Source organism: Ciona intestinalis, unplaced genomic scaffold, assembly GCF_000224145.3.
Source record: "Ciona intestinalis unplaced genomic scaffold, KH HT000075.2, whole genome shotgun sequence".
Taxonomy (NCBI): Eukaryota; Metazoa; Chordata; class Ascidiacea; order Phlebobranchia; family Cionidae; genus Ciona; species Ciona intestinalis.
In genome coordinates this window covers 726,473-739,206 of record NW_004190397.2, presented here as the reverse complement: position 1 = coordinate 739,206, position 12,734 = coordinate 726,473, and the positions used below count along the sequence as shown (strand labels likewise).

Sequence of the window (12,734 nt, the reverse complement as noted above, 5' to 3'; positions counted from 1 at the left end):
ATTCATGCAATGTAAAACATTAAAAAAAATAATTTTTCTTGATTATAATGTTTTTTGGGCGTTTTTTTCACTGAATTTGTAATTTTTGAAGTTTTAGGCAAATTTTGGCAAACCTCCCAGGTTCAATGGTGTGGTACACCAAGGGCTTTTGGTATTTATAATTCATTCTGTTTTGAGGACCTGGGATTTAGGCCAGAGTTGGCCTATTACTCTAAATAAAACCATGTGGATTCAGAATGTAGTTGAAAACGTGCATTTTGGTTTGATTTTGTGTGTGTGCAAATTTTGGTTGTAATTTCACTTGTAACGTTACAGTACTTCCCTAATTATTTGTCTTGTTTAATTTTCATTTATCTGTTTGTATGTTATTTTACCAAAGACCGTTTGGGCCCTAGGAATTTGGCCACAGTTTGGCCCATTCCATTTTATCTATTAGAGCAGCGTTTTGACTGAATATCACATTTATTCTTGGTGGTGAGTCAATTTAAGTTCTAACACAAGTGTTCTGTTTCATACACCATGTGCCTACTTGGTTACCACATATATAAGTTTGTGGGTGACTTTTTGTCTTGTATATATATTTAAAATGTAGACCAGGATTTTTTAGGTTTTAGTAATTACAATTTCACACATTATATTTTAAACATTTTTTTTTAAATTCTTAAAAAAATACAATTTTTTTGCTTATTCGGGGGAAAAGTTAAAAACTTTTCCCAAATAGAACAAATAATTATGGAAGTACTGTACAAATCCACGCTAAAAATTAAAATATGATTTTGTTTTGCGAATTGAAAAAAATTTCAGATGAGTTACAGAAAACAAATGAAAAAATTATGATTTTGAAAAGCCAGACATAACACTGGTGATGTATCTTACTTTGCGTTGGCCCTCATAAAGCACAATACATGGTATGCTGCCGTAGGGACGCCTCTGTAAACAACAGTATATAACACAGGTGTAGACAAGTTTTACCTTTCAATGCCAGTTATAATGATACAGAAAAAAAAATCGAAAAAAAGCCAGAAAAAAATGCTTTTAATAGCCCCTATTTTAAAAAAATATGTATTTTTTTGTTTTTATTTAAATATATAGTAGGGTGGGGGAAGATGGGACACCTTTTCACTCTATTTTCCCCTTTCATTTGGTAGTAAACGAGCATTCAAAGGAATTTAAAACCGTATCCTAATGACTCCCATAGACTGTTGTTAATTGTTTAAAACACAATCAGGATATTTGGATATTATGCGCTAATGGTGTCCATCTTACCCCACCATACTATACCTATTTTTTGTATTAAAAACATATGTATTTCTTTTTGTTCTAAAAATATACATTTTTTTAATTCATTTTCACACATTACATAAAGCATTCATAACAACGCATGTTCATTATACCATGCACCACAACAATAAGTGAGCCACCAATGTTTACAAAGCTTACATTAGTTATATTAATACCTTATTAATATTAATCCTACTGTATTAGATCATGCACTAAGTATTATATTACATAACCCTCGAAATTTAACTCTGGCACATAAAAATAATGTCCGTGGCAAATGCCACCGATTACTTTACATATGCTCTGTGGTGAAGTATTGGAGGCATTTTGAAAAATGCCACAGTGAATTTCGAGGGTTAGCTCAGCAGTTTTAGATAATAGTAACATTTATAAAATGGAATAGCATGAAAACAGGACAGCTAATTTGTAAAAGTATCTTTAGGGAAACTTTTTGAATTAAATAACAGCCTATAAATAGACAAATTCTATTTGCTATGGTACAATACATAGTTCTTAGTTGGGTGTTTTAGAAAAATGAAAAAAGACAATTGGTTTTAGAGGCTAAATGTGCATCTTAAAAATAAAGTGTATTTTTTGTTACTTTCTTTAACATAGCAGTAAATACCTTTTAAACATACTGTAAAATTTCAGAAAACATAACGATAAAAATAGAACACATATGTTTAAAACATGATTTTCAAACTGGAATTGTATATCATTTATATATAAATGATAAACTGTCCTATGAGCTATGGCTAAACACATGTTTTTTGGGCAAAAGGTAGGGTGTAGGTTTTGTACGTAAAGCCAAGGGGTGTCTTAAAGTTCAAAAACCTTTAGTGTAATATATTCTATATGGGTGAGGTCCTACAGTATGGTATGATTGGCACGTCATGAGATTTGAGATATTGGTCAGAGTTGGCTTATTATTCTGTTCTATATAGGTGAGGTTCTACTGAGGCATGCTATGGACTTAAGATTCAGGCCAGAGTTTTTAATAAAAAAAGTGTAAAATATATGTAGAATATTTAATGAAAAACAAACTAACTTGTAACGCATCTGGATCAATTTTTGTTGAGCTTGTGCTTTTACGAAAACGCTCAATTCTGTCGGCAACACTGAGGCTTGCGGGATCATTTTCGGCAACACTGGGTTGTTGATCAAGCTCAGCGGGCGGAGGTTTTTCATACCTCATGCTGCCGGACCGTTGAACTTTGCCAGGTGATTCAATTGTAGGTACCAAGCCTGGTGTTAAGTTTTTGTTTTAGCTGAAAATGCCACCGTTTACAGGTTCAAGGCTCGTCGCTGCTACTATTGTGCGTGTATTTGTCTTTGCGAAGACACTTAACGACAATTGCTTTAACGCAGTGGTCACTAATGGGCTGTCCAAATTATTAGCCATATACAATTGTCAACCATACAGAAAAAAGTCACCCACAAAGTTACATACTTGGTATTTTGTAGGCAGGCACGAGGTGTATGAAACAGACACCCATGTTGTAACAACTATGGTTTTCTACCAGACGAGAAATTACCAAACTGTATTATTGATAGTTTGGAAATCCATTAGTGACCACTGGGTTGGAGCAATGTCTGTTTAGTGCCTAACTGCATATTTAGTAGCAACCTTGAGCTTCAAAACTGGTGTTTTTAATGCACCCCTGTTATGGCAGCAAGAACAACGTACCTATTTTAGCTTTGGCTTTTTGTTGTCGAATGTATTCTTGTGCGTTGTTGCAACGGTCCAACGACTTCGTTTTCATCGGCAAACGTGATTGGTCAGCTGGACGAGATGTTTCACTGCTCATTCTCCTGAAAAAAAACACATTTTCTTATTCTCATTTTTTAAATTTTTATTTTGGGTGTTGGGGTAATGAGCCAACTTTTGCCTAAATCCAAGACAATATTATATTGTATTATAATAATAATAAAAATATTCACATTTATAACATACCAACACTTTACAACGGAGAAAACAGACAAAACGGACGAATTCTGGATACTGTGTACAGCCACCTTTACTCCAATAATTCAATACTTTCTGCAAGTTAGCAATTTTGCACCCAACTACTATATTGTGAGACAATAATACAAGATTTAGACTTACAAAATATAGTAGGGTGGGGAAAATGGAACGACTTTTCATTCTATTTTCTCGTCCCAGTTGAGAGTAAACAAAGAACATTCAAAGAATTATAAAACCTTATCCTCACGACTACCATTGTTAATTGTTTAAAATGTGATTAGGATATTTGGATATTATGTGCTAAAGGTGTCCCATCTTACCCCACCCAAGTATAACGATTCATTATTTTATCCAGTTTTATAAATTACCTGTTATTTGATGGGTTAAAAAATTGTGAGCTTTTGTGCGCAGGTGATTGAGGGGTTCCACCACTATCGAGACTCACTTCTGATTCATTGCAACTTGATAATACGTCAGATATACCATCTCTGTGTTATAAAATGTATATTAGATATACCATATTTATGTTTTATGAATGTAACTTACTTTATCCTTACGTGGCTGGAAAATGACGGTGGTTATAACATGTGTGTTCATACACCTCGTGCCAGTTTATGAGTTACCAAGTATGTTACTTTGTGGGTGATTATTATTTTTTATAGTATAGACACAATTGTATATTAGAAGTACATTAATGTAATATTATAAATGTAACTTATTTATTCTTGCATGGCAGGCAATGACAGTTGTTATAACACAGGTGTTCTGTTTCATACACCTTATGCCAGCTTACGAGTTACCATGTATGTAACTTTGTGGGTGATTATTTTTTATGAACGGCACAATTTGGACAACCCATTAGTGACCACTGGGTTGGAGCAATTGCCATTAAGTGTCTTGCCCAAGGACACATACCCATATTTAATATATGAATGAATCAATGTAACTTACTTTATCCTCGCATTGCCGAAAAACGACAGTCGTTATAACACTGGTGTTCTGTTTCACACACCTTGTGCCAGCCTATGAGTTACCAAGTATGTTACTTTGTAGGTGTACCATACATAACTACACTGTAATACACATGGCATACAAAACTTACATATACTCTTGTACAACGATATAAGCATGGGGTACAAGACCATCTTTTCCTTTAAAACTTCCTTCCCACCAGTCATCAGACGCACGATGGTACAAAGTGACGCAATCACCTTTTAAGAAAGACAACTCACGATCTGAACGACCTTTATAATCATACTTTGCCATCGCTTCCAAAAACTGCTCAGATTCTGTGAGAAAAATTTGCATTATATTTGTATGTGTTAACATGTGGCATATCGGTTAGCGCGCCCTGCCTGTAACCCATAGGTAATGGGTTCAAGGCTCGTTGCTGCTACCACTGTGGGCGCATGTGTCCTTGGGCAAGACACTTAATGGCAATTGCTCCAACCCAGTGGTCACTAATGGGTTGTCCAAATTATCAGCTATACATACATTAAAAATAAAATAAATAAAAAAAAATAATCACCCACAAAGTAACATACATGGTAACTCGTAAGCTGGCACAAGGTGTTAAACCCGTGTGATAACGACTTTCGTTTTCCGGCCACGCGAGAATAAAGTAAGTTAAATTCAATATAAAGTGTCATTTTAGTTGGGCAGGGTAAAAATGGGACATCGTTTCTTTCTATTTTTATGTGTGTGGTAGTACAGCACTCTCTTAGAGTAGGGTGGGGAAAGACGGGACACCTTTTTGTGCTATTTTTTTCATCCCATTTGGTAGCAATCAAAGAACATTGAACGCAATATAATAATAAAATTGTACCGTCATCGCTGACACTAGAGTGTGCTGAAGCGCTGTGATGATCGGCAGCTGATTGGTCGACTTCAGTTGCCATGGTATCACCGGGGTCGTCGGGGGCAAACTCGTCAGAGGTCATGACCTTTTCATATTCCGGTCCATCCATTTTATCAGGGAAGATAGCTTCATGGTTTACTACTATCGTCTAGTAAGTAAAAACTGGTTTAAAGTGGTTTATATTTATTGGTGAACACAGAGGTAGTTGCTTGCCCCCCAAAAAAATGTCATTATTTTTATAAAAAAAATAAAAAAACAACAATTTTTTAAAAAAGAAATAGTTCTTCAAAAAAAAAAAAATATTATTTAAAAAAAAGTAAAAAGTAATATATATTTTTCTAATATTATTTAACTTAGTAAGCGTCCTGCCGAAATATATTTCTTTGATACACCATTAGTTGAATTTGAAAACAGCCTAATATATTGCTCTTATTTTAGTGTGTTCAAAAAGGTATATTTTACTACAGTACTAACTGTTGGAATTATATCTATGGCAACAAATGGGGACCAGGTTTTGTACAAGCAAAGGGGGAAGCTGAAAAAATTTAAATTAGAAATAAAAAAAAGTTTTGGCAGCGAATATTGCATTATATACATATATATAGTAGGGTAGGGGAAGATGGGACACATTTTCATTTTAATTTATTGTACCATTTGGTAGTAAACGAAGAACATTTAAAGAATTATAAAAACCGTATCCTCACGACTCCCATAGACCGTTGTTAATTGTTAAAACTTAAAAAAGATCAGGATATTTGTATATTACGTGCTAAAGGTGTCCCATCTTCCCCCACCTACTATATGTTCAAAAGGGTATATTTTACACTACCAAATTTTATATAAAAATATACTAACCTTTATGATTTCATTAACATTAGCTTGGCAAGTGACTTGGTCATAGTTATCTGGTACTGGTAACAGAGTGGGACCAAAGCAGACAGCTATGTTGTATGCGTCCATCATGTTTTCGTCGCTGTTCTGCGATAAACTGTTCATGCAGCGTGTTAGTTTGGTATACCTTGTGCTCACTGTCGAGTTGTAATATGGGTGTCTTCTTATACACCAGACACACATAGTGCATTGATAAACCTGATGCTCATTGTCGAGCAACATAATTAAAATCACATAACCTACAAAGTTATTATGTTGTAATTCATAAGAGGACACGAGGTATATGAAACAGAACACCATTGTTATAACAACTGCTGTTTTCCGGCTACATGAGGATAAACAAGTTGCACACATGGTAGCTCAAAAGCAGGCACGGGGTGTATGAAACAGAATGCTTGTGTTATAATGACTGTCGTTTTCCAGATACACAAGGATAAAGCAAGTTACATATGTGGTAACTAGTAAGCGGGCACAAGATGTGTGAAACAGAAAATAAAGTTTAATTTAAAGTTAAAAAAATTTAATCAATCAAACACATAAGACTCACTGGTTAAGAAACGCGAAGAGATATCTCATCACGATGAGCACGGACTCAGGGATGTTGAGAATAATCTTCCTGATTTTCACAACACGATCTTCCATGTCCGATATATCTGGAAGGATCACGTGAATTGTTCATGTGAAAAAATCTTGTAAAAAACATGTAAAAAAATCATGGAAATATCATGTGAAAAAAATCTTTTAAAAAAAAACATTTAAAAAAATCTTGTGAAATAATCATTTGAAAAAACATTTAAAAAACTAAATCAAGTTTTACAAAATGAAATGTGGTTCTTACAATATAATCACAACACATATAAAAAATTGTAATCCGAAATTAACATGAAAAATCTTAATATAGAAGATTTGTTATATAGTTCATATAGTTAACATATCGTGAATAATTTTCACGTGATTTTTTTAAAACTTTTTTATGAATTTCACATAAATACTCACGTGCACACTGAACAATATCATCAAAAATATATCTCGGAAAAAGTTTCTCATCCAGTTGTCGGAAGTAAAGTTTAAGCAATCCTGCAACTGAGTTGATATCTACTTCATCCTCTCTTTCACTGACTGGGTCTTCACCAGCCTCAAAAAGTCGCTTCATTTCCGTTATTTCCTGAGGGGAATTGGTTTTTGGTTAATTTTTGGTATTTTTTTTAATGTTTTTTTTATTAGTTTTTGACTTCTTCTAAATCTTTGTTTTTGTCATTTACTGTTTTTGTGAATTTTGACATTTTTTATTACGTATTGCTGTTTTTCTTTATTATAGAGATTCGCATTTTTGACAATTCTATATTCTCTTTTTTTGTTCTTTTTCAATGGCTAAATGGAACCAAAAAATAAAAAAAATTAATGTTATGTATAACTAATCAAAAAATATGATATAAACTGCTCCACAGTACATAAAAATATGACAAATAAAAAACAGTATAATATATAATGCAAGTAAAAGCAAAGTACATAAGTAAAAACAACATTAAAAAAAAAACATTAAGTAAAAAATATCACACAAAATACCGACCTGATGGGAACCAGGGACACGGAATATGCCTTGATGATGTAACCCATACAAGTTCAAAATACGAATACAACTTTCAACTACGAGCGGAATGGATCGACCAGATTCCTGTGTTATGGTTAAGTTTAAACTACTATAGAAATGTAACTTTATTAAAAAAATTCTCCGAATACAGTCGCGAAGATTGTATAGATTTAAAAATAAAGAGAATTAGCAGAAAAATGTTTTAAAAACAACAAAATTTTTTGAGGAGAAAATGAGTATTACGACATAAACGTAACTTTAAAATTTTTACTTTCTTCGAATACAGTAGCTAAAATTATATTAAATAAAACAACGAAGAGAAGGGAATGAGCACCAAAATGTTTCAAAAACAACAAAATTTGAGGTAAGAAAATGTAAATTTTATTTTTTTTTTATCTCTTTTAATACAGTCGCCAAGATTATATAATTCAAAAAACCAAGAGAAGAAAATTTGCAGCAAAATGCCTTAAAAACAAACTTGAGATAGAAAATCTATATTATTAATACACTTAACACAAATTTTTATTTTTGTCTTCAAATAGTGAAGATTAGTTTTAATTTGCACGCTATGAAATGTCTTTTTTTACGAGACTTTTATCGTCTGGACCACCTCGCGGCTTGGTCCAAAATTGTGCCTTTTTAAAAAGTGACTCAGCAAATATTTGCCACTTTTTCAAAAAAAAAAGCGATATGCCTTCTTTTTTTCCCATGTGAACAGGCTAATAGTGTTGTTTATAGGTTAGGTCCTACAGCAGAACCCAAAAGACCCTACAAATAAGCATAATGGGCTTTTACCAGTTCAAAACACTTTAAAAACAATTTTTTTTATGGTTAATTCACATCTCATGCCCGTTACCCCAATAAAACACATAGTCTTCTATATAGGCGAGGTCCTACACCCCAAAAAACCTTACAAATAAGCCTAATGAGCTTTTATCAGCCCAAAACACAATAAAAACACAATTTTTCATGGTTAGTTCACATTCACCAACCATGCGTCTTACCTGTAGTTTTCTCAGAGACCGACGTGGCCTTTTAACAATAAAATAAATTTAAAAGTGATGTCCGTAACACCGTTATAGGACAAACTGTTAGATGCATGCATCAACATCTACACATGTTACATTCAACTATACAACACTGAATGGTTATGAAGAGTGGGTTAATTTTAAAGACATTTACAAACAAATAAACGGTTATATATAAACATGAAGTTTTAAAGCCGCGTTTTTAAGGCCACAAAATAAAGCCTACAGTTTTTTATTAAACAAATGGTTATATTTAAATATTAAGTTTTAAAGCCACATTTTCAAGGCCACAAAATAAAGCCTACAGTTTTTAACCAAATAAAAGGTATTATTTATATACCAGTTTTAAGGCCATATTTTTAAGCCACACAAATTAAGCCTACAGTTTTGAACCCTAACTAAAATAGCCCCAAAGCTGAAATTCTGCTGGTTTAAATTTTAAATGGTTAAACATCAATTTTTATATTTTAGAGTTTATTTTAATAAAACTTTCTATTCCCATTTCCATAAAACAAAATTTATATTTTTGTCAATTTTGAAATTTTGGAAAGTACTTTAATAAAGTTTTAGGTCTTTCTATTCCCATTTCCATAAACTTTCTATTCCCATTTCCATAAAACAAAATTTATATTTTTGTCAATTTTGAAATTTTAGAAAGTACTTTAATAAAGTTTAGTACTTTAATAAAGTAAGTATGCGGTTTGTCAATATTAAGTGCTTTCACTTAATAACATTTAAAATTTGAAATCTACAAAACAAAATTGACTTCAAACGCAAAGCAACATTAAGGACAAAAATGAAAATATTTTACAATTTTGAAAAATTATATTTTGAAGACTTTTTTATGAAAATTTTCACACAAAAAGTATGTGGCTTTAAAATTTTTTTAGTACTTTTAAAGTTTAACATTTAAGCGGAACACTACCCATTTCATTTTATTTTAAATTAAGAAAGGTTAATTAATATATAGGTACATTGTACAGTACATTATAAACGATATAAAAACGTTGTTTGATTTTAAATTGTCTTTTTGTTTTTTGAATATTTAAAAAGGCCCTAATTTTTTTTAGGTTTAAAAAGCCTTATTTTTTCTGTAGAACAGTCCATGCACTTTACTCATAAAAACACTAAAAAATATAATTTGTAAGCATTATTGTTTTTGATATGGTTTTTGAATATTGAAGTTAAAAAGGCTCTAATTTTTTGTAGGCTAGTCATTGCATTTTACACATACTAAAACTAATAAAAACAACTTTAAATTGTAAGTCTTATGGTTTCTGATATGTTTTTTTGAATATTGAAGTTTAAAAGGCACTTTTTTTTCTGTAGGACAGTCATTGCATTTTACACATACTAAAACTAATAAAAACAACTTTAAATTGTAAGTCTTATGGTTTCTGATATGTTTTTTTCGAATATTAAAGTTAAAAAGGCACAATTTTTTTAATTCTGCATGATAGTCATTGCATTTTACATGGTAATCCAGCTGTGCAGATGAAACAGACAGTCACCCTTGATGTAGACAGTTTAAAAACCTTGGCTTCATAAAATATTCATTAGACCAGTTCAACTGAATGAATGCATTAGAAATACACAACAACAGGTTTCATTCTTGTTTTTAAGCAATACCAGTGATGTTACTTTTTAGATTCACACCAAGCTCTAATGCTTGAGGCACATCACATTTTTGAATATATTTTGAACATTTATTTAAAACTTTTTTTAAACATTTTTCAAAACAAATGTTAATTTCGTTATACAGTTATTGTTGATTCTGTATCACCTGCTACTTTATACAGTGGGCTGTAAAGAAGTAAAAATTATTCTACTCTAGCCTATATGTAGGTAAGGATGCACATTACAGAATTTCGAATCCATGAGATTCGAATCCTTTTGTATTCAAATCTAATTAAGGGATTCGGTATTCTGTTTAATGACGTCATCACACCTCATCTCATAAAGTATATAAACAATTTTTGAAATTTATTATATTTCTTTTCATAGCTTGCTATACGTTTCATGACGCAAAAACTACCCAATAGTACAATTTTTGATCATTTTACAGCTCATGATCCAACAAGGCTACTATGATAGAATCTATAAATATAAAAAGATTCGAAATTCTAGATACGGAATTCTAGATTCGAAATAAAGTATTCTAGGATATCCTAGAATACCTAATTATTCTGTAATGTGCATCCCTATATGTAGGTTGCATGTACAGTTATGTATGTGTGCACACAACATTTTTGAGCCGAACATCACTTTTGCTTGCAATTCTGTTGGTTTGTGATTTTGTAAAAAAATCCAAAATTCCCCCAAAATACCTTTTTGTAAGAAAAACCTTAAAAACAGTTTTTTCCTTTAAAAAATGAAACCTTTTTTTAAATAAATTATTTTTGTAGAAACCTTTTTTTTTATAAATCATTTTGACTTCCTTTAAAAAATATCAGAATTTTTTTATAAATTTTTTTAAAGTTTTTTTTATAAAAAATTTCGTTGTTTTAAGCAATTTTTTTATGTTTTTGATTAATATACCTTTAAATAAGCTTGCAGGTCGGTGCTAAAGTGGCATGCTATGTTGACTTGTGAGTGTTTAGCTCTCTTGCGACGAATAAACTTTTTTTTGGGCTTACGAAGTACAGTTGGTGGACCAGATTTACTACACCCGTGGAATATAACATGCAGTTAGTACAATGCAAATACAGGTTACAACTAATATTGTGTTAGCATTCAACAATACATAGACATACAGTGAGACAAAATGCATACGGTTGATAATTTTATAAAATAAAAACAATATTAAACATAGGCACCAAACTTGGAAAGACACCAAACTTTAAAACCGAAAAAAAAATGAATAGACACCAAACTTGAAAATCGAAAAAAAAATGAAATTTCCGATATAATATGAATTTTGTCGTTTTTTAAAAAAAGGCATAAAATTTTCGGAATATTTTTAGTAAAATTTCAGGGGCACATTGTCAAAATACAGTTACACTCATAGTAGTCCTACATAAGAAACTTCATTGATTAATATGGTGAATGCAAAATACTTTGGCTTATTTTTATATAAATAGATAACAGTAGGTTAAAAATGGAGTGCTAAGACATATAACGTCACCCCTGTTTCCAAACCTATTTAATTATTAAATTTAAGGGGAAATTTAAACTCGTGACACCCCATGTTTGGCGCCTATGCAACTAAATACAACCTATACAAAACTAATCTAAATATAAACTAAAATTTGCTATTTTATTAGACATATATGAGTGTTATAGAATAATTTATAGAACAGATTGCATTAGAATTGAATTTATAAATAATTTAAAAAAACAAACAAAGAAAAAATTACTAGGTGATTATATTATACGTCAAATAAAATTAAATTCATATTCTGTGTAGAAAAATTTTCTTTATCTAGCGCAAATTGATCGTTTTTTAAAGGGAAAATAAAATTGGGGAAAACTTCTATTTTTAAAAATTTCCTTGTTTGTTCTTATTATATGTGGGGTAAGATGGGACAGGTATTGTGGGGTAAGATGGGACATCTTAAGCACATATTATCCAAATATCCTGATTGTGTTTTAAACAATTAATAACGGTCTATGGGAGTCTTGAAAATACGGTTTTTATAATTCTTTGAATGTTCTTTGTTTACTACCAAATGGGACAAGAAAATAAAATGAAAGGTGTCCCATCTTCCCCCACCCTACTATACATAATATAGATAACTATCTGTAAATTGATATTTTCAGAGTTGGGTGTTTTTGTTGTTATTGAAAAATAAATAGGACAATTTGAAATATATCTACATCAAGTACAATAAAAAATGCCAACTCTGATATAAATAACATAATAAACAATAAACATAACCAATAAGAAGTCACATACCTTGTAAATGTGCTAGTTTCAGCTATAGGGATTTCTGTAGAAAAAAACAAACAAAAAATTTACTTTAAAATTATAATTAAACTTTTTTAAACAAAATATAAGGCAAAAAAAAGAATCGACAAAAATGTTTTAATAAAACACTTTTGGTGTATAAAATATAAACCTAAAAACTAAAAATAAACAAAAATGTTTTGATAAAATACTTTTGGTATACAAATAAATAG

At 31.1% G+C, this 12,734-nt stretch overlaps 1 protein-coding gene across 1 annotated transcript in view; it reads right to left on the bottom strand.

Moving 5' to 3' along the window:
- The window catches only part of LOC100178679 (SLIT-ROBO Rho GTPase-activating protein 1-like), a 32,795-nt gene that overhangs the window by 2,628 nt on the left and 17,433 nt on the right, over positions 1 to 12,734 (bottom strand). Inside the window, 12 exon segments of the mRNA XM_026838382.1 lie at positions 877 to 930; positions 2,330 to 2,526; positions 2,969 to 3,093; positions 3,616 to 3,735; positions 4,350 to 4,536; positions 5,073 to 5,253; positions 5,961 to 6,093; positions 6,544 to 6,649; positions 6,993 to 7,161; positions 7,567 to 7,671; positions 11,154 to 11,277; positions 12,511 to 12,544. Of these exon segments, the coding sequence (XP_026694183.1) occupies positions 877 to 930; positions 2,330 to 2,526; positions 2,969 to 3,093; positions 3,616 to 3,735; positions 4,350 to 4,536; positions 5,073 to 5,253; positions 5,961 to 6,093; positions 6,544 to 6,649; positions 6,993 to 7,161; positions 7,567 to 7,671; positions 11,154 to 11,277; positions 12,511 to 12,544 (1,535 nt within the window).